Below are 27,778 nucleotides of genomic sequence, written 5' to 3'. Positions count from 1 at the left end.
TCAGCTGCCCCCATCCCTACCCCAAAGAGAGGTGCCTCCTCACACTGCCCACAGGGGCCAAGGACATGTCTGTCCATTCCCAAAAGCAAGGGCTGGCAGACCGGCTGTTACTCCAAGGCTACCTCAGCTCCTGGCAACCAGCACCCCCTGGCTAGCCACAGGGGAACCATTCGCTTGCGGATCTTGTAGCCAGGGCTTTGGGAAAGAAACGCAAGAGGGCATCAAAAGGGGGAGGGGAGAAAAGAGTGACAGAGGCCAGTGTTGCCTGCGGCACCCCTGACCATCATTCAAGGCACCCCAGGGTGCCACGGCACACTGGTTGAAAACCATTGGCATAATCAACTGATTCCAGCTTGTGTTTAAAGGGAGGTCTGCTTAATCTAGCAGCTCAAGGTTTGCAATGCTTGATGCAGGAGAAGTTTCTTTTTCTTTCGCAAGAAGCAATCTTTACTAAAGATTATTATGCATACCTTAACTTGCAGGGGTGCAGAGGAATGTATTTTGACTCGATGTAGCACGCCTGACATTATGCAAACCTTATCTTAATGACATCATTTAGGACACCTCAGCGAAGCACATTAACTTCTGTAACTTGAGCAGACGAGGAAAGCAAACATGAACGAGGCAAACTAACGCCTCAAAAAAAGGAGCAAACTTATCGGAGCAGCTGAAAAGACTCAGCCTAATACATTAACATGCTCAATAGTTTTGCTCTCCAAGCCTACTCAAAGAAGAGAAATAACCCCAAAGCATAACACTGTGGGACTTCCTATTACTGTATATACACTATCCATCAGACTTGTGGTTCTGCAGTAAGTCAGACCCCTGCTAGTTTAAGGCAGGCGTCTCTCTGCATACGTGACTCACAGCCAAAACAAGCACCTCCTTTTTCCTGCGTTTAAGGCCTACTGGACTAATCAGAGACGGAGAGGAGAAGAAAAACAAGGTAAGTTTCAAAACAAACCCCTCCTGTCAGCCATTTCCCATTGTGCTAATAATTTCCAGAGTGGCACCAGCCAACAAAAGAATGTTGGGTGGGGCCATGGAAAATGCCAGGCTTCCATAGGAAGCCCTGCTTTGGGTCAGCAACAGGCTCTGGAATAATAAGGCTCACGTTCTCACAGGCCTCTTTTGTCAAGGAAGTCTACACACCCTTTGTAACTCTGTGGGGTAATGCTGGCTGTAAAACGTTGGCACCGCAAAGGCCCAAGCTCCCCTGTACACATGCCTTGACAATGTTTATCTGATCATTCAATAATCTCAACATATGTTGTGGAATGTTCCAAAATGGAAATTACCACCCATAAAGAAAAAGAAAGAAAGAAAACACAGGAGGAACTCAAATCTGTGTGGATGCTTTTTCACATGTGATTGCGGTGCATGCTTTGTTATGGAGCACTTTTACACACAAAAAAGGATGTGTATTCCAGTTACCTTTGCTTCTTGTGCTAATCCTTGCATCAGCCACTTGTGGAAGAATGGGATTACCAAGAATGGGAGCATAAATTTGCCCACTGATAATGGCCTACTGCCAATTAAATAGGTTTAGTTCTACTGCTTGAGAGCCAAGATAGGTTTAACAGGGCATCCACCTTTCCTGTTCACATATAAAGTACTGTAATTTGAGGTGGGGGGTTGATAGGAGGTGACTGGTACTTAGAAGAGGCAGTATATGGCCCCTGAGGCCTCTGTTTGCTGGTCCCTAATCTAAACACAGGGTGAGCCACCCCAATGGCTAGTTCACCATAAGCACACTGGCCTTACTGATTTTTCCTCAGATTCAACCATGAAGCTCACTGGATGCCATCAGGTGCTTCAGGATTAATTCACCTTGTAGCATCATGTCCCATCCTGCCCCCTCCCCCAATTCTCACATGTGCACATATATAATGCATACGCACACACAGGACACAGACCAGCTGAAGAGCAGGGTTATTACCCACTCCACACTTACCAAATAATCAATCTCATGACTAAGGAGAGGGCAGATTATGTCCCCATTAGTGTTCTGGACTGGATAGAGAGGTTTACACCTCTCCCGTCACTCCAGCCCTGTGTCTATTTTAATTTGTTTTATTGGTGTGCAGAGGTTAGCTCACTGCTCTAGAGGATAGATTATCCCCCATGCAGGAGACCAGAAAACAGTATGAGTACAATCTAGCCAAGTTTTACGCCATTTATTTCAATGGAAGAATTAAAGCTGTTTCTGCTGTTGAAATCAATGGGGCTAAAAATGCTTAACTTTGAATGGATCACTCCCTTTCTCCTGGAGACCTAGGGAAGGTATGAAAAAGAGAGAAGGTAAACTATAATTATAATTTTTGCACATCAGCAAGACTGTTCTGCAATTATAATTGTAAATCTCAAGATGTATGTACCTATTATACGCAAGCAAGCTGCGTAATAGAAATCCACAATGCTGTGTTTCAGTTCCCACTGACTATACTTTTTTTGCTGTCCATTGCAATTAGAGGGTATTTCAGTGCCGTAAGCATGAAGTGCTATTGGTTGTGAAATTATTCACAACTCCAACATGGAGAAATATTGATACAACCCTGAATAATATATAACATGCATATGAAGAAACATTCCTTGCTACCCTGACTGGACCATCTGTATGTTTTGTAGTTTGGGGGTATTCGAGTTTGGTTTTCTTTGACTGCAATTGATATTGTGTGGGAGCTCTTGGAAGATTGAAAGTTTTCAGCCAACTCCTTCCCCCTCAAACGCAGGCATAATTTCTCACTGATTTGCCCTCAAATATTATGTCATGGTGCGTAATCATTTACAGTGTTCTCATTTGTAGGGGGACTCAGTGCTGGTGAAAGAGCCTGAGTTCCCATCACTCTTTATTTTTTCAAATACCTTCTCTGTCCTCCTTAATTTTCAAGCCAACATGTATCATATGTAAGCTCTCCCACTCCCTGGGTCCTGTCAGTACCAACAAGGATTTTTGTGATAACAGATTGCTGCCAAACAGCTAATGAGCTCATTCAGTGTGCAACTGTGAAAAAATAATCAAATTGCCACTGGGTTGAAATTGTGTGGGCTCGCCATATACCAAGGTCCTTTCTAGCAGTGGCTCTCTCATGGTGTCTCCCCCGCCCCCGGCTCTGCTCCCCGTTTTTGGTTTAAATAGTGATGTCAGGGATCAAACCTAGGAATATACAACACGTGTCCATTATTGTCATTGCTACTGAGCAGAGTTAGATGTAAACCAGGAAACCCTCAGGCTTCACACAAGACAATATTATTTCTAGCAGTGGCACTGCCAGGAAAGTGCTTTCACTATGGAGCAGAGACTGGCAGGGCAGGGCACCAATTGGCTCTCTGTCTCTGACGTCACCAAGATACCTTCTAGACTAGAGAATTGCCAGAGAAATTTTATACTTTTTAAAAGGTCCCCCCTCTTTTGTGAATAAGAAGACGAATTAACAGAGGAATGCATTGGCTAGAAAAAGTCGTGCTTTCAAAACTGTAAAAATAAACTAGGCAGGCAGCCCACCTGAAGCATGAGGAGCAAGACAGGTAGCTCAGCCAGCATTCAGTTTCTTGGTGCACATATCTGTCATTTCAGTAGTGAAGCCTGGAGGAAGCCAGGCTCATCCCAAATCTAAGGGACACACGGTGATATTTGGGCCATAGATCCGTGGTAGAGCATCTGCCTTACATACAGAAGGTTCCAGGTTCAATTCCTGGAATCTCCAGGTTGGGCTGAGAGAGACTTCCTGCCTCTAATCCTGGAGAGCTTCTGCCAGTCAGTGTAAGCAACACTGAGCTAGATGGACCACTGGTCAGACTGTCTGTGCCTTATTATTTTCCCAAAACAACTGCCTCTAATGCCACTGGGCTCCACTCACAGCCTGGGTTACATATGTATGAAACAGCTGTAAAATCGTACCTTGGATCCCGAACGCCTTGGAACTTGGATGTTTTTGCTCCCAAATGCTGCAAACCCGGAAGTGATTGTTCTGGTTTGCGAACGTTCTTTTGGAACCCAAACATACGACAGGGCTTCTGTGACTTCCGATTGGCTGCAGGAACTTCCTGCAGCCAATCAGAAGCCACGCTTTGGTTTCCGAACGTTTTGGAAGTCAAATGGGCTTCCAGAGCAGATTGCGTTCAACTTCCAAGCTACGACTGTATTTTATTTCTACAAATCTGTGCTATGCATGCATTTTAAATGATTTACTGTACTGTCTTGTTGTGTGTTTTTCAAAACTGATTTAAAATACCCACAGTATTAATTCCATGTAGCTGAATGATAATCTTGGGCTAGCTTTGGCTTTCTTCAGCAAAGATAAGAAGAACTGAGAAATGAAAGGCTCTGTGCCAATGCCTGGAGGAGCCCTTGCTGTTATTTAATTAGCTAAAATATTTCTTAACCTCCCATCAAAAGATTTCAGGGTTGCGTTTAAAAGTATGAAAACAATTGACACAGCATAGAAATACAATATTAAAATAGCAACTAGCATAATAAAAGGCGGGCTAAAAACAATAAACTAAGGAACAGAGAATACAGTTGTAACTTAACATTTCATATGGAAGGCCTGGACAACAAGGAAGGTCTTAAATCTCCTACTGAAAAGATTGTAATGCCAGATGTAAACAGAGTTTTGGCTCCAAGCCTCATTCTCTCCCTATCAAAGCCCTGGGTATCAACTCGTATCACCTCTCAGATAATATCCTTGTGATGTCTTTCCCGCATTCTCATAAACATGATAGCTGTTTTGGGAGAGGGGGAAAATATACTGAAATGTACTTATAATCCAGCAAAGCCATCAGCTTGACTACCAACAAGCTGAGAACTTTGCAGTGCTTGGGTATTCAACAAGGCCAATCTACAAATTTTTGCTGCCTGAATTGGAACAACAAATAGTGCCCTTGCAGACCATTTGCATCAGACTCTAAGTTTGGCACCTGCAACAGAAAATCCCTAAAGCATCTCTCTCTAAGTGTAAAACAACAGTTATAATAACTTCTTCTTCTTCTTCTTCTTCTTCTTCTTCTTCTTCTTCTTCTTCTTCTTCTTCTTCTTCACAATTTATGGCCTTTTATGACACACAAAACAATTTATTTACAGGTAGGTAGCTGTGTTGGTCTGCCGTAGTCGAAACAAACAAACAAAAAATTCCTTCCAGTAGCACCTTAGAGACCAACTAAGTTTGTTATTGGTATGAGCGTTCTTGTGCATGCACACTTCTTCAGATACACTTCAGAAGAAGTGTGCATGCACACAAGAGCTCCTGGAAGGAATTTTTTAATTTTGTTTCGAAAACAATTTATGGCCTTTTATGTCTGAGGCAACCACCTCACTCTACCTAATGATAGGGCCAGGTGTTGATTCAACAATGTGAGAAATTACACAGCAACTGGGCACAACTCTGCCCCATTTGCTAGGGCCTAGCACATGGTAGTCCACCACGTGGTCTGAGGGCAGCATGCGGCCCTCAAGGCTTTTTTTGGTGGCCCTTGGCAACATTTGACAACCTCCTCACTGCAGCCCTTACACTGCCTACCCAAAGCCGGGTAAGGAGGCATTGTACTTTGAGAAGGAGGCATGAAGGCTCTGACAGGGACCTAGAGTCCTCCAGCCTTCTTCCCAAAGCCTGTGCTGTGTGCAGTAGCACTGGCCCAAGGTAATAATAATAAATAATAATACATTTTATTATATACCCCACCCTCCCCGGCCAGAGCCTGGCTCAGGGCGGCTAACAACAGTACAAATTACAGTAAAAACATAATAGGGGTGGGGGGTGGGTAAAACCAATTTAAAATACAGGCTAAAATGCAATTTAAAATGCAGCCTCATTTTAAAAGTAGCCCATAGATCAAAACCATAAGGGGAGGGAAACATAAGGGTCAGACTGAGTCCAAATCAAAGGCCTGGCAGAACAGCTCTGTCTTGCAGGCCCTGTGGAAAGATGTCAAGTCCCACAGGGCCCCTAGTCTCTTGTGACAGAGCGTTCCACCAAGTTGGGGCCAGTACTGAAAAGTGCTTGGCCCTAGTTGAGACCAATCTAACCACCTTGTGACTTGGGACCTCCAAAATATTGTCATTTGTGGATCTTAAGGTCCTCCGCGGGGCATACCAAGGTACTTTGTTGCCTGAGGTGAAGGACAAGTTGCCCCCATCCTCCATTCCAAGTTGAATCTTATTTCGTTGTCTACTGGACAATGTCCTTTGCCGCATCTTGAGGACAGCAGGCTAGTTTAGGGGGCACAGGGTAGGCCACCTGCCACACACAGTGCTGTCCTTCAACACCTTGCTACTTCTCCCCGCCTCCCCCTGCCCTGGCATTCAGCACCTTAGGTGGCTGCCTCACTAATGGTAGGGCAACCTGCTTGCAGTTTCCCCACAACAGTTATTCTATCCCTAAACCTATATTATCAACTCTGGGACACTAACACAGAAAGCCTGCACTCAGTATGCAAATCCAGTGTCACCTTGGAGACATTACCTCAGTACTGGAGAAGGAGGGAAACCAGGAGCAGGAGTCTGGAGTTGGCATGGAGTTTAGGAGAAGGTGATTAAATCAGTGTGAGGGAGCAACTTTGCTTCTTTTATTTTTTTAAATCTTGGGAAACAAAACAAAGCAAATCACTAAGGCCATTCCTGAAGCTCTATGGATATTTATGTGCTTGGAAACAGCAGAGGAATGAAGGTGTCCCAGATTGTTCAGGGGAAAGAGAGGAAGCGACCGTTAAGAGGAGAGAATAAGTTATTTAATGCCTTGGATGAATGCCAAATCGTACAAAGTTTGTGTGTGTGAATTTTGCTTTCAGGGGATGTAAGCGATCAGTAGTACTGAATAAATGTTTGCCCTTGCTGCACAACAGAACCGTTGGAAGCTTGAGTGCGTGGCGTTAACAATCTCTCAATTCTTAAACTGTAAATTGTTCAGGACAATGGCTCTCTGTGTGGCTACCTTGTGTTTACATCTCTTGTATGGCCCTCACCTCCTGCTGTTCTGCTGCTGTCAACTTTTAATCATAGTGATGGTTTCAATATCACTCCCTCCTCTGAGTAAAACAAACAAAAGGAAAAGCCCCTAATATGGCATATGAAAGCATGCCTCCTCAAGGGCAGTTGCCTACAATATTGGGTTATGCAACTGAGAGGTGCATTTTCCAGCCCCCACCCCCACCCCCTGCAATCTTTGGCATCCTTCTCACAAACAGCGGTAGAGCTCTTGGATGTACTGTACAGTGGTACCTCAGGTCAAGTATTTAATTCGTTCCGGAGGTCTGTTCTTAACCTGAAACTGTTCTTAACCTGAAGCACCACTTTAGCTAATGGGGCCTCCCGCTGCCGCCGCGCCACTGGAGCACGATTTCTGTTCTCTTCCTGAAGCAAAGTTCTTAACCTGAGGTACTGTTTCTGGGTTAGCAGAGTCTGCAACCTGAAGCGTCTGTAACCTGAAGCGTATGTAACCTGAAGCGTATGTAACCCGAGGTACCACTGTATATGCCACAGTTTTCACAATTTAAAGTTGCATCCTTGTGCTGAGGAGAACGTCTACAGTCAACAGGAAAAATACCCTGGGCATTTCAAGAATGATTTCAGCTATATAGTTACAAATCCAACAATATACTTGGAAGTTCAAATCACCTGTCAGCCTCAGGGCAAAACGAAAAGAAAAGAGGAAGGCAGAAGTTTAATAAGGAAGAGCAATTCCATCTAAGGAATGTTTTGAATTTTGCTTTCGTCATGTTTTCTCTCAGGCTCTGGGTCTGTTCTAAATACTCCATAAGAATAAGAAAACTCTTTAAAGAAATCGCTTGCCACTAGCATAGGTACACATCTTGAAAGATCAAATGGGTACTAACAAGGGGTGGAATTCAACATTGAGCTATGCTACATGTTCCGCTTGCACAAGCACATCAGCTTGCTGGACAGAACGATTCCCCTCCCCTCCCCATGTCCTGTTCTTGCTGGCGCAGGAAGAAAGCCCCATTACAAAAGTGGAAGCCCTTGTGGAGGGCTTCCACTTGAAAGGGTTCATTAGATTTTTCCTCACCAGTATAAGCTTGGGCTAGGTAATTTATTACGGTTGTCACTGGAGTGCAGCTTTAGAATCTTGACATTCCTCACCTAATATTCTAGACAGAATGTGAAAGAGTAAATTCTGTTTAGTTAACCTAAACCATGAATTTACAATGGGTGCTCGTGGGGGCAAAGAAGCCTTCCTTAATGCCCACAGTGTCCATTCCCTTTCTCTGCCACCTGCTGAAATTAGGCTTGAAAGAAGCTGTCCATGAAAGTACAGTGGTACCTCGGGTTAAGTACTTTATTCGTTCCGGAGGTCCGTTCTTAACCTGAAACTGTTCTTAACCTGAAGCACTAACGGGGCCTCCTACTGCTGCTGCGCTGCCGGAGCACGATTTCTGTTCTCATCCTGAAGCAAAGTTCTTAACCCGAGGTACTATTTCTGGGTTAGCAGAGTCTGTAACCTGAAGCGTATGTAACCCGAGGTACCATTGTAATAGAAGGTTCCTGCGATGAAGGAGGCAATTTCAAGGTGGGGAAGGGTACAACTGGAGAGGGGTAAGTTAAATTGTGTGTGTGGCGCCCACAACAGTTATTTCAGTTTGCAAGTGTACCCCTGGCTTAGGCATTTTTTGTTTGTTTGTTTTTAAGGACACTATGAAAAGGTTTGTAAGCCCTGTGCTACCCAACTGAGCCATAATGAGCTAAGGAACATAATTGAGATTAGAAAGCAATAAAACTCTAGACATGTAGCTTTTCTTAATAACTTTCACTTCTTCCGGGAGACCAGGGCGAGGCTTTTGCAAGAGTCCAAAGTGCAGGCTCCTTCCTGTCGGCACTCACTCTGTAGTTAAAGAGAAAATGCCACCATCCAGGAGGCAGTGGCCATAGCTTACTAGCAGAGCACACACCTTGCATTCAATTTCCGGCATATCCAGGTAAGGCCGGAAAACACCTCTAGTTAGTGTATAACAATACTGAGCTAAGTGTGGTCTACAAAGGCTGCTTCATAGGCTAGGCGAGGCTAGGCTAAAATGAGGAAGTTCATATTGCAGCAGTCTGTAGTCTGTGACATCATCAGTTACATTAACATTTATGTAAAGTCCCTGCTAAGGTTTATTGCTTGCGGACACAAGACAGAGCCTTTTTTTTGGTGGCACCCTTATTGTGAAACTCCTTTCCCTTGGAACTCCAGTTCTCCTCTTTGATTTTAAAGTTCGGGCATCAACTGAAGACCTACTTCTTCACCCAAGCTTTTGTGGGATAATGGTGTTCAGCACCTGGCTATATACTTGGTGATGCTGAGATTCCATGCTATGGTTCATTGGAGGATTTTCTAACATATTTTTATGCCTGCATTTCAATAGACTGGATGTTGTTTGAACATTACTGAACATTACCCTAAGCTGCATGTAGTAAGAAGAGCGATATAAAAATGCAACAAACAATCAATCTGTTGTTTATGTGAAACCTCTGACACAATGCTGAAAGACTGGGGGAAAGGAGAAAGTGTGTGTGTGGGGGGGGGAGAGAGATAAGAAGTGAGCGCTTTCTCTTATCCCCACCCCCACACTTGTACATTCAGGAGAGTGTCTAGGTTTTTGTCCCTTGATGGCAGCCCTTAAGCTTGTGTGATACTGGAAGATGAACTCTTTCTTGTGCCCTGCAAGAATCATCCAGTGCAACTGCAAGCAAATGATACAACAGCTCTTTTGTTATACTCAAACCCCAGAAGATATGAAAGGACTCTGTGTTTGCTCCCCTCCCCTCTCTGTCTGTCTGTGGGCTGCTTTCTGTCTCTGTGGTGGCTTTTTCTTTTTTGCGCACACCCTTCCAGAATCCTGTTTTCGCAAGGCCCACAAACCTTCCTCTTCATCCCCGAAAACTCAGGTACAAAGCACAGAACTGGCGGAATGCAAGTTCTCTCAGCCTTTTGGTCCAGCAGCTTGATGTTGCTTCTTGAGTCTTATGTAATGCTAATAATCAACTTCCTAACTCTCTCTGATTGGCTGTTTCAGACAACCCACGATCCTGAAACCTCGTGATAGGAGAGGCTATAAGCACAGACACTGTATGTAAAAATCAAAACAGATAAGGTCCCCCACAACCCAACCCCCTTTGGTAGTTGGTGAAAGAATAATGCAAGATTTCCGGGCTTACACAAAGCTTTCGCTCAAGTAGAATGCAGAGGTAGATGTTTTGTGAAATATAGAAGATTGCACATGTTTACGTCAACAGACGTTGGCCCAATAAAGGTACCAGCCTGCCCATTTGGCTTACCTCCCTCTACACACAGTAGTGGCTGCCCCCCACAAAAATAATTGAAAAGCATTGAAAAAGGCCGCTCCCCGTAATGTCCTCTTTTTAGTATCCCCTAAAAAAAGCTTCACAACTTTGGCTGTCCCCCCCCCCAAAAAAAAATCCTGGCTACACCCATGGCTGTCTACGTGTATTTTGGGAACATCTCCAACACTTGAACTTTGAAGGATCCGAGCATCTTGGCCAATTGTTGCAGAAGCAATACATGTGTTGAGGGTGGCAAAGCATATGTAACCTGAAGTGTATGTAACCCGAGGTACCACTGTTACAGACGCATCAGTTTACAGACTCTGCTAACCCAGAAATAGTACCTTGGGTTAAGAACTTTGCTTCAGGATGAAAAAAGAAATCGTATGGCAGCGGTGCAGCGGCAGGGGGGGGCCCATTAGCTAAAGTGGTGCTTCAGGTTAAGAACGGACCTCCAGAACGTATTAAGTTCTTAACCCGAGGTACCACTGTACAGTAATGTTGCAAAGGTGAGAAAAAGGGCAGGGCTTGAATCAGAGGATAAGAGAAAGGTTAACCAATATGAGGAAGTACTGGGTGGGGAGGGGGGGCGGAAACTGGGGTTATAATGACCCAGGAAAGAAAGGTTTCCTAGAAGAATTTGGCTTAAAGGAGGAGAAGGGAGCAGCTTGAGAGATAGCGATAGAAAGACTGCAGGCATACAGATAGCAAAACGGAAGGCATGTCAGATTGCCCAAATGGTCGATATCACAACTTTTGGCTGAGTCGCAGACAAGCTGGTTCCTGGTTATTCCCTCTCACCAGAGACAAAAAACAAAACAGGCCTCTCATTCATCACATCACATCTATACACAGTCGCCCTTCACACAAATATGTCTTGTCTGACTTAGAAGTTCAGCTCTTACACAACCTCCTTGTAAAAAAGCAGTGAGGCACCTGTGACCCTTTAGAAGTTGTTGGACTCCAATTCAAACTCTGGGTCCAGTTGGCATCATCTGAACACACGAAGAAGAATTTGGGCATTCACGGAGAAGAACTTCATTTACTATACTAAACAGTTCTAAGATCAGAAGGGAGAACAGTCAATTGGGGGAACCAGAAGTCTTGTCTACTTAAGGACAGTCAATTATTCCAGAACTTAATTTCTAATTTCTGGTGTGAGTCGTTTTGCAGAAGTTCAATTCTCAGCTTATATTTGTAAAATACAGTAGTTTGAAGTTACATTAAAGAAGACACTAAAGAAGAAGAAGAATAAGCTTTTGTCGCCATAGTAGATACATGTCAAGCAGCCTTCCCCAATAAATAAAACACCCCAGAACCAAACTGAACAATTTCCACTTTGGTAATAATTCATAATAAAATCTTAAAAGAAAGATGCAAAAAATTGGGAAAGGCCGATAGAGGATATCTTCAAGTATAAGGTATAATTTTAAGTACACAACAGTAAAGAAGTACCTGTAACAGGTATCGCTACTAGATATTTTGCTACCACCCTCTGCCATCTTTCTGAATGAGGCTGCATGGCAGCAGGGTATAGCTACATCCTCAGAATTTCTTGCAGAGAGAGAAGCCTGTGCAAGGAACTCTACAAACATGTGCTAAATACTCCACCCCAAACAGAACTACAGTAGCAGTAGTTTTATGGCACCACAGCATTGTATACATCTGAAGCACTAAGAGGAGATAGCGTAGACCAGAACTGAGACCAGTGGTCTCTAAAGCAAACGATAAGCTGTTTGGGCCTTGAAAACTCATTAACCTGGAGCAAATCTCTGCTTTCTGTTTCCATTCTTAGTGTCTGCTACAAAAGGTTCTGCCAGGCATGCTATTATTTTGAGCAGTTGCAACCTTTTCACTAGATTCCTGCTGCCTCTCCATGGTTTGATCTCTTTCAGGGGGGAATTCTGGGCTTCAGCCTCACCCCATCAGTTAAGCTACACACGACACATTTGGCAAAGACCAGCCTGCTTGAGGAAGCACGGACAGGCAGTACTATGTATTGCCAACAATGGATGGCAGGAAATCTTGATAAAATGGAAGAACCAGTGGGGAACAACCAGCACAATGAGGGATATTTAAGAGGTAAGCCTCTTTCTTCCTCTTGTAATATACGCAGCAGAAAACCCTGAACACCTGAGGATTTAGCTCAGCTTAACACCATTGTCCTTGTTCCCTTTACCCAGTGCTCAGCTATCTGTTTAGTCCTGTATCACCACTTCATGAATGTCCTTTCCATCTGCTAGCTCTCTTTTTCTTTCTTTCCAGGTGATTACACTCTCATGACTTAGCCTTCCTATCACAAGTCACAGGGTACACATTGGCTAGAAAACATTTTGCAGTGGGCTGTATGGAGTGCACAGAGCCCCACGTGAAAGATGTGTTTTAACATACAAAGGGAGGTGTTGGTTGCCATTTACAGAGGCGAGAGGCCAGTTCTCTCTTTCCTTGCATTCTTACCCACAGGCAAGCTGTTCCCCGGTTTGCTGAAACTCTGCTGTTAAAAGCTAAATGGGCTTGTGCATTATTATATCAATGGCAAATGCAGAAATCCCTTTTCTTCAGGGAAAAATGAAACACTGCCTATTTGCCCTTTAAAAAGAAGAAAGAAAGAAAAATCTAACCATTAACAATCATTTGGACCCTGCTGGATCTTGCTCGGCCCTCTTTTGAGATTTAAAATGGATCCCCAGCCTGGACGCCAAGCTCACTAATCTGGCGGGGTGTTTAGTGGAGCAGACTTGTTCTCTGTGGCTCCAGAAGGCAGGACTAAAACGAATGAGTGGAAATTGCAGGGAAGCAGATCTTGGTGAAATCGTAGGAGAACTGTCTGCCTCACAATAGGGTGTCTGCCTCACAATTCCCACCATCCCTGACCACTGGTCCTGTTAGCTAGGGATGATGGGAGTTGTAGTCCCAAAACATCTGGAGGGCCGAGTTTGGGGGGGCCTGCTGTAACCCATTCTCTGACAGCCACTCTACTCTCCTGTCATCACATATAATTCCATCTTATTTGTCGTTCTATCACGCTTCCTGCTTATTCTGTTCCGAGCTGTCTCTCGCATTCAGACAGTCCTTCACAAAACCTCGTTCACACCATTTCCCTGCCTTATTCCATCCCTCACATTTGCCTTCCTTTCCTGGATATGCTACATCAGAATCTGCAATCAGGACAAATGTTTTATTTTCAGTTAAACAGAAATCACATCACAACACTGTTTAAACATTCTTAGTCTGAAATACAAACTCCTATCTAGATAAGAAGCTTGAGTATGTGTCCATCGTCCCAGACTTTAATAAATGATTCATCTTACAAAAGCACAGCTTCTGTCATCTCCCCAGCCCACCCCTATAAGTGCTCCTATGCCTTTAACAAATTTAATAGCTGCATGACAGGTAGGCATTAAACAGGTTAAGCCTCTTCAGTCATTTGCATCAACATGCTAGGATAGTATCCACAAACTGAACATCTGCCTAGAAACTGTCCATTATTTCATACTACAAGTTGCATACCAGTGCTGGTGGCATGTGTGAATGAATTACAGATACGGCACAGCTTTTTTGTATGGTTGTTGTTCAAACAAACGAATCTCCAGGAAGAAGGAAAAAACTTGCCTGGCTCTGCAACATCAAACTGGCTGATCAACAACTTGTGCCAGGTTCAAGCGGCGCAAAGAGAAGAGAAAGCACATTACAAACTTTTTGAAAGTATACATGAACACACAATGTCCTAAATTGCCTAGTGCCTACCTGGGTGAGAAGCCCTACGCTTCATTTAACGTCTCTCTGGTTAATCGATAGGCAAAAAAATAAAAATAAAGGAAGCCCAGTGGCTGAGCACAGACATGAATTAATTCCACAAACCTCATTAGTGCTGGGTCTGATTCAAAGTCCAAATCCTGTGCAACAATCCAAGTAGCAGGCACCCACACACCAAGCCAAGAAATTCCTCTAGAGGCAAGAGTTGTGCGGGGTGCGGAGGGAGGAATTCACTGCTTCATTGCCATTTCCAAATGAAAGTGGTGGTTTTTTCCTGACTCTTCCCCCGCCCCCAGCTCCCCCAACTCCTGTTTTTATTTTAGATGCCAAATGGAAATCCTCAGGAAGGAAGGCAGGAAGAAGGAACTGGTGGATGTGACATACCTTTGCAGGGCTCCTGGTTCCTTCTGATCAAATGCTGTTGACTTCTACCTTCTCTCTCTCTCTCTCTCCTCTCTCTTTACTTCTGCTTTTTAGCACCCTCTGGCTGCCTTTCTTTCACCAAGAGCATATGGAAGAGTTGCAGAGCAGTAATGGGAACAGCTCTCAGGCAAGTGGAGTCTGAAGAGACAGTTTTATTTTAGCTCAGGTGTGCGCACAGAGGGGAGGAGGGGTGGCTGTCCGTGACTCAGGTCTGTCTGGCATGCCTGTGAGTTACGCACACCTGTATGGGCAAGAACAGCTCGGGCAGCCAAGCCTGCACTCCTTTCTTCCCAAACACATGCTCTTTTCTCGAGGGGGGGAAAAATGCTCCCACCCACAGGAAAAGGGGTTGACGCTAAGAGTGAGACAGAGCCCAACCCCGCTGAACGTCTGCAACGAAGATTTGCAAAATGGGTTGTTAGATAGCAGGGGAAGGAAAACAAATCTGATAAGCTTGATGGTGCCACAAGACGATTCGCTCCAGTCTTTCAGTGTTTCATCCACGCACACACATGAAAGAAAATTGGCTGGATTGCTGCTTTGAAGTCCCTTTTCCCCCCAACCCAGTTTTCTGTCTCTTTAGAGCTTGGCCCTCCAAACGTCCTACGCTGTGGAAGTCAAGAGAGCATTGTGTTTTGGTATTTGAGCCCTGCACAGCCCCCTGAGGAAAGGCCAGTAAAGTTCCTGCTGTATCAACAAGCTCCAGCTCCCTATTTCCTTCGCTGCCAGACAAAAGCTTAATGACCGGCATCCTCTGTTTGTACCTCAAATAGGTGAAAGAACAATTGGACCCCACCATCTCTAGATTAAGTACCCCCAGACTAAAGCCCACAGCTTCCCAAGTCTTATTACACATAAGCCTAATTCCGCTAACTGGTGACTTGAAAGCACAATCCTGTTTGTGCAGTTGGTCAGTACAGAGCTGGCTCTTCCAAGCCCTAAGCCACGAGATGTGTTTTAAGTGGGGATCATGCAAGAAGTGGTCATCTTTTTTACATCCTGTGATTTGCCCTAATAAAAGTCCACCCCAGGCTAATTTGCAATGTGTAAACAAAGATGCAGCTATGGTTGGGAATTAAGGGAGAGAGGCTGCTTTGTACTTTTCCCCAGCTGCTACTATGTGCGTCTCATAATTTAGAAAGCATTTAAAAGGCTTTCAAACTAGGCCCTTATTTCATCAGTAGGCTGGTTCCTAGCTGTGCGCCCTATGGGTTTTTCAAGACCAGAAGGCTACATAGATGTATTTCACATGCCAAACTGTGCTCCAAGTTCCAAAGGTTTAGGGTGAACAGAATCTAGATCAGTATCTACCTGTAGATCTCTAGGTAATTTGCAGTAGATAAGCAAGATATTTTTGACTCCAGATGGCTTAACAATAGGAACAACTCCCACCCCCCACCCCAAACTGAGATGTGAAATGAGCAAAACTTAAAGGGAACCAGGAATTGATTTTTGTGTAAAAGGTCAGTGAACTCACTTCTGGTAATGAAAATAAATACCTGGGCTGGAATAAACTCAGAGGTGTCATCTTCCTTAGTTCTAAATGTTTGTCCACCACTATTTCTAAGCTATCATGTTGCACATTACCCTGGTATATGCATATTTTTGTACACATTATTACCTGGCTAGAGAACTGCACTGTAAAATTAGGTGTGTGGATTTTGAAGGATGGCTGTGTTTCAGTTCACATATTGTTTTGGAGAAAGCGAATTAGGCAAGTTTTTAAATGCAAACTGAGACAAATTTCTCTCCCATCCAAGAAAAAAACAACACACAAAGTAGATCCACAAGCTTGAAGTCTGCTCACTCCTGCTCTAGACAATACAAATGTAAATAATAGAGAAGGATGCCACTGCCAACCCATTGTTAGGATCCATCGCACTGATAATCAGGGTGGGAGCTTACTGTTAAAAGCATGCCTTACAAAAACCCCACACATACATTAAGTAAAAGAATGTACGTTTTACCACCCCACCCCCCTCTCCTTCTCTCCCCTCTCTCTTGGCATAGGCAAACTCTGGCCCTCTAGATGTTTGGGACTACAATTCCCATCACCCCTAGCTAACAGGACCAGTGGTTAGGGATGATGGGAATTGTAGTCCCAAACATCTGGAGGGCCGGAGATTGCCTATTCTTGTTATACTGTATACAACACTAATGTCTCACACCGAATGTAACTGATCTGTAGAAAAGACTCTGTGGAAAGAAAATACCAAGAGAGACAATGCACATACTTTTGTAACCAATAAAATCTTTAATAGATTTTTTTAAAAAAAACAACAGCAACACAAAACATTTGCTACCAGATGGCTGACCACCTCATAACAAATAATCCTTCACCTCCTCACCATATTCCTCTGGATTTAGTGACAGTGAAACTGCTTGCACCAATTAATAAGGCAGAATATTGTTGTAAATAAAAATATGCCCTTTTCCCTTATGGGGTATCCAAGAGCCCATTTAGAGTCCTTACATAGGTTCCCTATTGGTAGGAGAAAATAACAGAGGTCAACCAGAGAATATTGAGAAGCAAAGCAGCTAGTAAGCTTGATCTTTATTGATCTGTTGCAACAGGGTACTCCCCTCACATGCAGGAGAGGAAGAGGACCCCCAAAAAATGCTGTGCAAGGGCTTATAAAGACTTTTGAAATTCCCATCCTCTAGATCCAGACCACCCCCAGAAACATTATGCATTCATCACAGAAGGGGTGTAACCTAAGACCACCCCTCAGATAAGGCGGTCTAAAACAGAAAATTTGCATGTTGTTTTCTCCTGTCGCTTTGTTTATTTCCTGTCTGGCAGGTTACTTGATTGGATTTCTTGGGGAGCCTGGGCAGTCTTTTGTAATGATAAGGCTCACACCCTTATTCAAACACAGATTAAGACAGGATTTGTGAAGGAAGAGACAATGGGGAGGCTTTTCCATTTTGACCATGCAGAGAAACATTTGCTCAGTTTAGGAATCAAAATGGTTCCAGGTTGGCTTTCCTGTGCTGTTCTATGTACGTGTGGTTATGAACATTGCCATATATCTAAGACCATAAAATTCCTATCACAATATCCACAGGGAATGTTTACTTTAACATGCATGTGTCAAGGTGATCTATTTATTAAGACACCTAACTTAATTTCACTGGATTTATTTTCAGTGTATGCGAGAGGAGGCAATGGCTATGGCAGGAACTCCCTCACCCAACCCAATTTCAGCCCTCTGGTGCAGATTTGGGGAGGGTGCGAGATGTGCATGAAGAGAGGGTGGTGGGAAGTTCTGTTGCATAAGTGTAAAATCCTTGCATTCTCAGAACAAGTTTGGATCCCACCCAATGCAACAGAAATGGATCTAGGAAGCTTGAGTTTGAACCTCACTGTGTCCACGGACCTATTGGTATAAGAGTTTTGTCAAAGGGCAGCAGAAATAGCAAGGATTGCACATCAGAAAGGGATGCTGGAGAGGGTAGGACCAACTTGAAGAGACACAAAATCTCACTGCTAGGTTTAGTAGACCTTTTACGGAACCACCAGTTTAGAAAACACTTGTGCACAAGGCTGGAATACAGAAACCCCAACATTATTTGCATCAAGTAATTCTGAACATTGTGGATTTCTGGAGTTCCTTTGTTGGAAATCTCTGTTGATGTGCTGGCTTCCATACGCATTGTCAATGTTCAGGATTCCATGTGAGTGTAGGAAAAGATCCCTGCCCTTTAGGGACAGCAGTCAAGAGACAGAAACTACGCCTGATGTGTTAGCACAGGGGCTGAAGTTTATTTGTTTTTATTTACCTGAAGCAGGCACTTAGGCTGCAATCTTGTGCAGAGAAGAGAGGCACCTCAGTCCTTCTTAGGGTCGTACCCCCTTATTCCAGAGCAGCCTTTTTTTAGGCATCGGTATGACATTATTTTCATAGTCATTCATTCATTATTTCTGAACCTTTCTCCCCTTAAGCATGTATAGAACTGGACAGCCTTAGAATACGTGCACATTACCATTTATTCTGCTTCCAGTGCATTCCTACCACTGGTGTTTGAAGCCAAGTACACATGACATTAGTCACAGTCTATCTGTATCTTGTAGTTTCTCGAGAAATACTCCTGTTCACTGTGTTTTCCCTGATTTGAAAACACGTCGTGGTTAAGCTGAGGTGCATACAGTTCAGACAGCTGTTGCACATGCACCAATTACAGCTTCCTTGAATAGGAGCTCGGGATGTTCCAGGTACAGGGGGGGAATCATGCAATGCCATGGGGTGTGTAGAGCAATCTGGTGTGTAGAGCTAGTGTGGCTTGAAACATAGGTGGTGAAAACAACATTGCTGTATTTTAAGTCTCTGATGTGCACATACCCTTAGAGACTTGAAGTGCTTTCAGCTGCTGCTTCATCATCATCTGTTTTACTGTTTATTGACATGTTGAAGTCACCTGGACAATATTTTATTGAAAACTGGGCTGAAAATGTTTTTAATAAATAATATCCAATAAATAAAATAATGGCTCTCACACCCCACATGAGATTTGGTTGAACAGCTGCTTTGCAGCCTCAGTTCCACTAATAAAATGGGAATAGATGTTGGCCACAGTTTGCTGTGGCTGATCCCAGTAGCAAATGTTCTCCCTCCCTGCGAAAAGGGTTCTGTAGTTTGTTTTGTATTAAGTATTTTTGCACGTTTCTTCCCTCCCAAGGAGGATCAACATTGCTGCAGATATTCTGACATGAATCTAAGGTGGCCAAACAATATAGCTGTTCTTATGTCGAGTCATTTAGCGAAATCTTCAATAAAGGTTGTCAAATTTGTAACACAGCTGCATGTAACATTTGTCTGACATGCAGTGGCGTTATGGGGTGTCTTTGCATGTGTTGATGCATAACTCCTCCTCCTGAAACATCTGTGGCTTGGCACTTTCGTCCTCACCAGGTTCTAGACCAATATTGAAACCCTGTCTGGAGGAGGGTGGGGTAGAACAACAGGCAAGGTTAAGCTTTCGTTCTTCCTGCTGTTACAGTTGCTACATCCCCAGAAAACTTAGGAGCTGATAAGCAGACACCAGTCTGGCTGAGGTTATCCAACACTGTGTAGTTTGAACATGTACAGTGGTACCTCGGGTTACATACGCTTCAGGTTACAGATGCTTCAGGTTACAGACTCTGCTAACCCAGAAATAGTACCTCGGGTTAAGAACTTTGCTTCAGGTTAAGAACAGTTTCAGGTTAAGAACGGACCTCCGGAACGAATTAAGTAGTTAATGTGAGGCACCAATGTAGTCCCAATGTCTATTTACTGAATATTCTGGCTTCAGTTGAAAACTGTCCTTGCAAGACTTTTTGTTTAAGTCAGACACACACATGCACCCCCCCTCCCATTTCTTTAAATTTGCGTGCCTGCTTATATGGCAGTGTTTCTAGTTGCTTCCCCCCATGGGCCAGTTTTTTGTATGCAATTGTAACAGTGGCTCAGGAAACTCTTTCGCGGCACCCCATACTGAAGAACACTTCTTGTGTTCCACAGGTGGGCTGAAGCTGAGCCAAGGGCTTGTCCCAAAGCTTTTCTTTTTTAAAAATGATAATCAGAGTTCCTGATAAAGAGAATGCCTTTGAACTTGTATAGATTGCTTTTCCTAAGAACTAAGATACACTTATCCTAAAGACCTTTGCAGATGATCAGTTTGTAATAATAAACACTGTTTCTGCCAATTTGTCACGTAGGAATGATCTCTGACTTCAAAGAAATTCAAGGACATTGCATTATCCCACTACTTAAAATGGCTTTATTGCTGGGAAACTGCAGTCTTTTCCCCACCAGCAAGAGGAGCCAATGCAATGTGCTTTTTTAAATGCATATCACAGGAATGGTTTGATTAGTGCCATTGATGTGACAGAGCGACAACTTGGTTTCCATTTAGCAGTTTCACACCTCACAGAAAGCTTTTAGACTTTTCCTTGAGCCTTCAGGTGGACTTATTGCAGAGGTAAACATAACAAACTTTACCAACCCCACCTTACAAGCTCCAAATGGTGAACCTGGAGGCTATGGGTGTGTGCTGCTGCTGCTTCCACTGTGTAGCTTTGAGAACTGCAGCGCATGGGAGCTGTTCTAGCATGCCAAGGAAGGGTGTTTCTAGAGGAAAAGAAGGTTCAGACACTAAAGGTTGTATTCAACTTACTTTTACTCAGAGTAGGCCCATTGAAACTAATGGACCTAAGTTAGCCATGACCATTTATTTCAACTTCTCAGTAAAAATTAGTTGAATATATAACCCTAGCTTACAGAAGGCTGAAAACAATACATGTCAGGAGTAAACAGCAGTAGGGAGAGGCAGTTCCTTTGGTGTTAGTTTGCTCTGACTTACAGGATCAGTGAAAGCTGCCTTACTCAAAGTCAAGACTTTTGGCCTCTCTAGCTCAGTAGCGTCAATTCTGACTGGCAGCAGCTCTCCAGGGTTTCAAACAGGAAATTTCCCACTACCTGGAGATGTCAGAGATAGAATCAGAGCCAATTTGCCTGTGAAGCATGTAGTTTCCATGATCAATAGATCTCCCCCAATGGCTCACTAGGCTTAGAACATGCCTACAAGGAATGCAGGTGTGAGGAATGAGGATGTTGCTTTTTCACATAAGTCACAATGCTGGAACTAAAAACAGCTTGTGGTTAGAATGCTTGCAGCTGGGACTAGTGGTCAGGTTTGGCTCTGTCGCTCGCGTCAGTATGTAAATGCATAGAAAACATAGACCAAATAAGGAATACGGTAAACAGAAGTGGTGGTTGTCGAAATCTGAGGAATGGATGTCAACAAGGGCAGGAATGTTAGTAGGAAAATTAGGGGGTTGTGATAGGCTGTAAACCTTTTAATACCCAGCTAATGGGGAGACAAGGAAGGGAAGTTGCGCTTTGGGTATAGGGGATATAAGCTTATGCTTTGTCAGTTTTGGGTGTGCCTACTTTGAACACCCGCTCTTGCAAGAACGTATGTATTCAATAAACTCTTTGCTGCTTCACCAATTTTGTTCAGATTGTATTTTAAGGAGCAGGATTAAGGGTCTTAGGACCCACTTCTTACATTTTACAGCAGGTGTGGTCTCTTTCCAGAGGGTTCCCTTCATCATGGAGAGCATGGCATCAAGTTGATAATCTGGAACAGACTTGGAGGGGTAGCAGGGCAGAGAGGAACTTTGCCACAGCATCTTAGCAAATTGCTATTAGTTTCATACTCACTGTGGGCATGCAATGAAAATAGCCAGAGTTGTGCCGAAGATTTAAAAGAAGGTTAAACCATAACAAAAAGTGGTATTCAACTAAGTTTTATTCCAAGTAGACTTAACACATGGATCTAAGAAATGTTCCTTTCAGTGGGTGCACTGAGAGTTGAATACCACCCCAGTATGAAAACTAGGAACAGCTAGTCAGCCGCAAGAAAGCAGCTGTATCTGACTATAAAGCGTCTCCTCCAGGAGACTCAATAGCAGCAGCAGTTCTGACTCATTTTGAGGGCAGCGAGGGAGTTGTCAGAGGATATATGATAAAGCTCAGCAGAACGATCTCTCGCAAACAGCATCATTTTTCAGAAGAGGGGTGTGGAAAGGAAAGCAGTCCAGAGCATGCCCTTCTGAGCCTTTACAAAATCTCCATACTTTTTATTTTCACTCCTGTTTTGATAAGCACAGAGGCAAGAATGTTGACCTGGAAGTATTTTTTTAATATAAAAAAACATGCCAAGCTTTCTTCTCTTTGCTCAAAGCAATTTACAAAATCAATATAATAAAACCAAGTATGAAAAAACAAATTTAAAAAGTCAACTCCACCCCAAGTCAAGGAGCAGCTAAGTTAATACGGAGGACTGACAACAGCAGAGGACTGATTATTCAATCTTAGGCATAGCTGGGGCTTACTCAAAGGCAAGTGTGCAGAGGATTGCAATCAATGGGACACTTTTTCAGACTATTGGGACAGGGAGTGTTTTGGTTTAGAATCTTCTGAAAAGACTGCAGGGGTGAATACTGGTAGACATGCCTAGGGAACTCATTCCATAACCGGCCCCATTAGTAAGGAGCTTCTGTGCCAACAGTGCACAGATGTAATCTTCAAAGGCATTTTGTTGATGTTAACATACATGGGGGAAGAGGCTAGCGGAGGTATAAAGGCCTACACCATTCACATATTCAAACCAGTAACATGAACTGTCTCTGGATAGAATCAAGGTAGTGCACAAGAAGACTTGAGAGGCTGCATTCTGACCATCTGAAGCCTCCCCTTGGAGCACTTTGCAGTACATAGTTCCCAGTATACACCACCTTTCTTGTGCTTGTAGGCCTAAGCTTTTACACTGTCATTTTCCATAGATGGCCATCAACCTGGATCGTTTTAAAAATTAAATCTGCTAGCCTTGATACCTCTGAATATTAGTTGCTGGGAATCATGAGCAGGAGAATGCTGTTGCTGTCATGTTCCGCTTGTGGACTTCCTCCCCAAAGTCTGGTTGGCCACTGTGTGGGAACAGGGCCCTTATGTCCAATTTTTAGACGTTAGTCAGCTGTGTTAATAGAAATGACTATGAGTACAGTGGTACCTTGGTTTATGAACTTAATCCGTTCCGGAAGGCCTTTCATAAACCAAAGCGTTCTTAAACCAAAGCGTGCTTTCCCATAGCAGCGGGGGAACTCAATTTACAAATGGAACACACTCGACAGGAAGTGGGACGTGTTCTGCTTCCAAGGCAAAGTTCACAAACCAAAACACCTACTACTTCTGGGTTTGCAGCGTTCTTAATCCAAGTTGTTCATAAACTAAGCTGTTCTTAAACCAAGGTACCACTGTATGTGACTCTATGAGTTAAAAGTATAGCAACAACACCCCTAGCATTCTCCCCTCCTCCTCTGTTACACATTCTTCTACCAGTTAGAATGGAAGGCAGATTAAACACAAGCAGCAAATTTTTTTTTAAAAAAATGTTTTTATATTCCAAAGTTCAGTTACACAGGTAAGAAAGCTTATACAAATCAACAGCATCTTTGTCATTAGAATGGTGAAAATGGCAGCATTATTGCAATTATACAGTTTGGTACCTATGTCACCAACATGCACACTGACATTTAAAGGGGACAAATGAGATCTGGCACCAGCTTACATCTGTAGAAACTATTTGGTGCTTCTTTCTGTTTCACAAGCTCCTTCTCCTCAGTAGAGTCCAAATTATGCGCAATGGCTCTCCAACGGCTAGACATAAACATCAGTGTTGATTTGCAGTTTCAAATGTCCAGGCTTTCAAGCCCCAGATGACTGAAACTAAATGGGAGACATAAGGGCAATCCACACAAGTCTCTATCATGGTTTGCATGAAACTGAGCCTATATACAATCAATTCTTTATGACTCTTACAATTATCTGCAGGAAAACTGAATAAGGCACCCCTGCCTGTAATTGCTACAGGCAGAGATGAGAAGCGAGAGCAAGTAGATGTTACTCAGTATTGAATGGTTCACAGTGCAACTGATTGACTTCAGTAGTTTCTTGCTCAAGTTCTCATTTCACAGAGTTCAAAGGATCCTAAGACAGTCACAATTATAATACAACATTTAGTGAACTAATATTTACACACTGACATTTCATTGCACGCAACTCGGTAAGGGGCAGCTCACCAAAGAGAGCTTCTTAACGGATATCTGTTGTGATTATGCATAGCCACTTCCTCCTCTTCTTGTGTGTCCATTTTTTAAACAGTCTTTCGTTTTTGCACCAGAAGGAGAGTATCTCCTACCCCTTTGACTTCTGCAAGTGGTGCTTTTGGCATGAAGCAGTCTGGGGGGAAAACTTTATAGCCAGTCTCTTCACTGCACTTGTCATTGCTTTGCCTTTTTCACTATGGTGCCAACTGCAGAGATCACTGTTGTTTTGGAGCCGCTTGCACTGGTTGTGACGGTTACCACAGCTGGCAGTGTTGCAGTGGTAGTGAGAATGGTGGGTTGAGCTATTGTTGTCACAGGAATGGCAGAATCCCATTTGCTTTTCCTCTTCTGTGCATCTGTGTATGTAAAAAGCAAGCATTAATTTCAGCAGCCCAGATCAGACAAGATGCTTTTTGTCACTATTCCTTGAAGAGCAACCCTTAAATGATGACGCTTTCAGCCATTCCATGCTGACAGAACCAACTTACATGCTCCCAAAAGCAAGTTGCACAGCCCTCCTATGACTGTCCCAATTTAGAATTCTGGTAGCAGAATGCATATAACTGAATTATTTCTTCATATCAGTAACCCCCTATTAGTGAGAGTCTAGTACATCAGGGAGAAGGATTCTACTAGTCCAGGGGTGGCCAACTCCCGAGGGACTGTGATCTACTTTCAGAATTAAAATCTGGCAGTGATCTACCCCCCTTTTTTCCAAAATACTTCTATCAGTGTCTATCAGCATGCTTGTTCTGGTAAGAAAGCTCAACTTCTGCAGACAGGATTACATAAGATACTTAATTTTACAGTTTCATGAATTCTGTTCTAAGTTCCTCAGTTTGTATTGGCTGCAGAATCAGAGTTTTCTGCTTTCATCAAAAAAAAATTCAGATCCTGTAGTTTTTGGGGGGCAAACTTTTCAGGTGCCAAACATAATTTGCAGTTTATTTGCTCTCTCACAGTAAATGCCAAAAGGAAGAGACATATGATGAAGATTCCATGGCTTTTGTGTGTTCCAGAGTTAAGATTCCAGAGTTAAGATGCAAAGTCAGGATGTTTAACTTACCACCACCTGCAGTGCTGGCTGTTGTGGTGGTTGTAGAGGGAGCATTTGTTGTTCCTTTCTTAGTGCCTGTTACAAACTCAATCTAGAAAAGAAGTGAAAGCAAATCATAGTCTGTACTTATGATACCTATTTGTTGGCATTATGAACATGGCAAAAAAGGGTTTATGAGCAGGACATCTTTGTTGACTGTTGAAGACACACAGCTATATAAGTTAGAGATTCAATAAACGAAAACACAGATATAACTAGCTGCTAGTAGTCAATAAAATCTTTGTGTGTGAGTGTACACACCCACACACCAGACAAGGGGACCAACTCCATCTTCAGACTCAGATGGAGCGATTTTGGAGGGACAAATACTAGTCCTTCTCTAATCCCATAAGATACTTCAAATAACGTGGTTAGAATCTCACGTTCCTTCACTGTACAATTTATGCTTCTGCAATTCATGTCTCTACATGCATGACTTATATGGTCTGCATTACAGATTACAATCTAGCAACCAGAGAAACCACAGTCTGAGCACACGTCTCCAAGTCTATGATCATGAGAGAAAACATTATCACAGAGCTGGGCACTTATTACAGGAAGTAAAACAAAAGGGGCAAACCGAATGACGGAGACAAAGAAGTTAGCCACAGAAATATCTGCTGCCAGGAAACTCTAAACTGCTATGTAAAGGGGTGTGCATGTCTTGCTAACTATTTGGGTAATGTACACAAATTCAGGCCTCTCCTAATTTAGTCTGCTCTGTTTTATGATGGATAGCAATGGGGTGGCTCTGCATGAATGCACAGATAAATTGTGAAGTATCACAAATAACATCTCATGCTCTTGGTTCAAGAATACTGGTAACCCATATAAAAAGCAAATTTCTGATTTGCTCAGTGTGACTAATAGAAATTTAGTGATTGGGTGGCTAAGCAGTTGGATTAAGTTCAGTAGAAGGAGCACAGATCATAATAATTTCTCTATATTTTGAAGTTATAATCTGGTACCTTAGTTCGCTCCTTCTTGGCCTTTTCTAGCTTGTCCATTTCAATTTTCTGTGCTTTCGCTGGAAATAGAACCACAGAACAGTGAGCACACTCAATAGATTCAACACCGCAAAGCAATTCTGAATCCACATTAGAGCTTCCCATGTCAGGAGGATCAACAGGGCTACAACACTTAAGAAGATACTGATAGCATTGATTCTTAAGTGTGCCTGCTTCCCAAAAAAATATTTTCGGTGTAGAGCCCTTTCCAATAAAAATATTCTCCCCAGGACACAGCCAACAAGCAACTAGTTTCTTCCCATTCAGATAAAGGGGGGGGGGAATGGTATAGATCCCCATGTACAGTGCTTTGAGCTCCTTAAAGAAAAGGCACCGTACTGATAAATAGGTTCAATTAAACCATCTCTAAAGCTCCAGAATCATTCACAAACGCTAGAGAGGGTATCAAAACAAAAGCTGGATGCAATACCTAGTGCCTCATAATAGGAGTCCTCAGACCACCCATGAGGATCAAACATGTCCTAAAAGAGAAGAGAAAGAAAAGTTATGTAAATATGAATTTTAAGATATACAGTATATCAAGTTGGAAGGCAAAGCTCTTAATTCTGCATTCCAGTTTTGTTTATTTCCTTTTTTAAAAAAAGTCAATATATAAAAGTTTATAGACATTACAACATTATCCTAACAGCTAGAAATTAAATGGGAAAGAAAGATGGTGCTAAAGGACAGAGAATGATGGCCAGGGGATTAGCTGTCACAGAATGTTCATCCCTTAAATGCCTTCATCAGGTCATGTACTTTGGCACAACTATGGGGAAGAGTAACTCAGTAACAGTAGAATGTTGAGACCGTACTGAATTCTGTGCAGAGGGTATTTAGCCAGAACTGCATGAGGTGAGAGTGGGGCTGTGTTCACTTGTCCCATCCCCTCTATTGCATCTTCGTCATGGCTAGGATCCTAAATCATGCAAAGTTCCAAACCCACGTGTTTATCTTCAAATGCGTATACTGACAGAGCTAGATGATGGGAAGGGACGGGACCAGTGAGTATGGCCCTGCTCTCCCCCTCATCAATTCTAATGGTGTGAGGTATTAAAGACAGGAAACTGCTTGCATTCCATGGACTGTTTCATCCAGTTGTCTAAAAAACCTGGAGAATAGGAACCTATTCTCACAGACGTCAGGAATCCCATCTAACATCCCCTCTCCCCACCCAAGTTATTTGTTCCACTCACCTTGGGGTAATTTGTGCCAAGTTCATCAATTGCACAGAACTGGATCAACTTCTCATAGATGCTGAAATAAACAATCAAAGTACATTATTTTACAGCGTTGCACATCTTTGTTCATATCTAACTAGGCCCTCCTCTCACTGAAGAGGTTACAAATACAGAAGAGGACTATATGTAGCTTGTGGAACCCTTTAGATGCAACCAGACAGTCTTACCTTGGGTTGCGGAACTCTTTCTTCCTTTGAATGATATAGTTCATGTCCATGCCCTCTTTTATCTTCCTCTCATACAGCTTTTGTATCTTGTCCTAAATAGAAGAGTCATAGAATCAATACAAAGCAGTGACAATATTCCAGAATGCTTCACAGCAAA

The 27,778-nt window shown here is 43.1% G+C and overlaps 2 protein-coding genes across 9 annotated transcripts in view; both read right to left on the bottom strand.

Moving 5' to 3' along the window:
* ITGB4 (integrin subunit beta 4) overlaps positions 1-14,525 on the bottom strand; it is a 66,319-nt gene extending 51,794 nt beyond the window's left edge. Inside the window, exon 1 of one of the 7 annotated variants that reach the window (XM_053375919.1) lies at positions 14,417-14,525. Coding sequence is in view for 5 of the 7 variants with exons in the window: in XM_053375918.1 (XP_053231893.1) it covers positions 14,138-14,142 (5 nt within the window). In the remaining 2 variants the exon portion in view is untranslated. Of the gene's footprint in view, positions 1-12,897; positions 13,100-14,137; positions 14,347-14,416 lie in introns of those variants that run through there. The other 6 variants (XM_053375918.1, XM_053375922.1, XM_053375924.1 and 3 more) reach the window with 6 other exon arrangements.
* Positions 14,526-22,123: 7,598 nt separating this feature from the next.
* The window catches only part of SAP30BP (SAP30 binding protein), a 34,629-nt gene continuing 28,974 nt past the window's right edge, over positions 22,124-27,778 (bottom strand). For both annotated transcript variants that reach the window (XM_053375911.1, XM_053375910.1), the window contains 6 exons: positions 27,622-27,713; positions 27,410-27,470; positions 26,644-26,695; positions 26,175-26,233; positions 25,177-25,258; positions 22,124-24,466 (listed from right to left, as the gene is read on the bottom strand). In XM_053375911.1, the coding sequence (XP_053231886.1) occupies positions 24,285-24,466; positions 25,177-25,258; positions 26,175-26,233; positions 26,644-26,695; positions 27,410-27,470; positions 27,622-27,713 (528 nt within the window). In that variant the 3' untranslated portion in view covers positions 22,124-24,284. The remainder of the gene's footprint in view (positions 24,467-25,176; positions 25,259-26,174; positions 26,234-26,643; positions 26,696-27,409; positions 27,471-27,621; positions 27,714-27,778) is intronic.

Source organism: Podarcis raffonei, chromosome 2 (assembly GCF_027172205.1).
Source record: "Podarcis raffonei isolate rPodRaf1 chromosome 2, rPodRaf1.pri, whole genome shotgun sequence".
NCBI lineage: Eukaryota > Metazoa > Chordata > Lepidosauria > Squamata > Lacertidae > Podarcis > Podarcis raffonei.
Note: the sequence above shows the minus strand (reverse complement) of the source record. Positions and strands in the feature narration are given on the sequence as shown.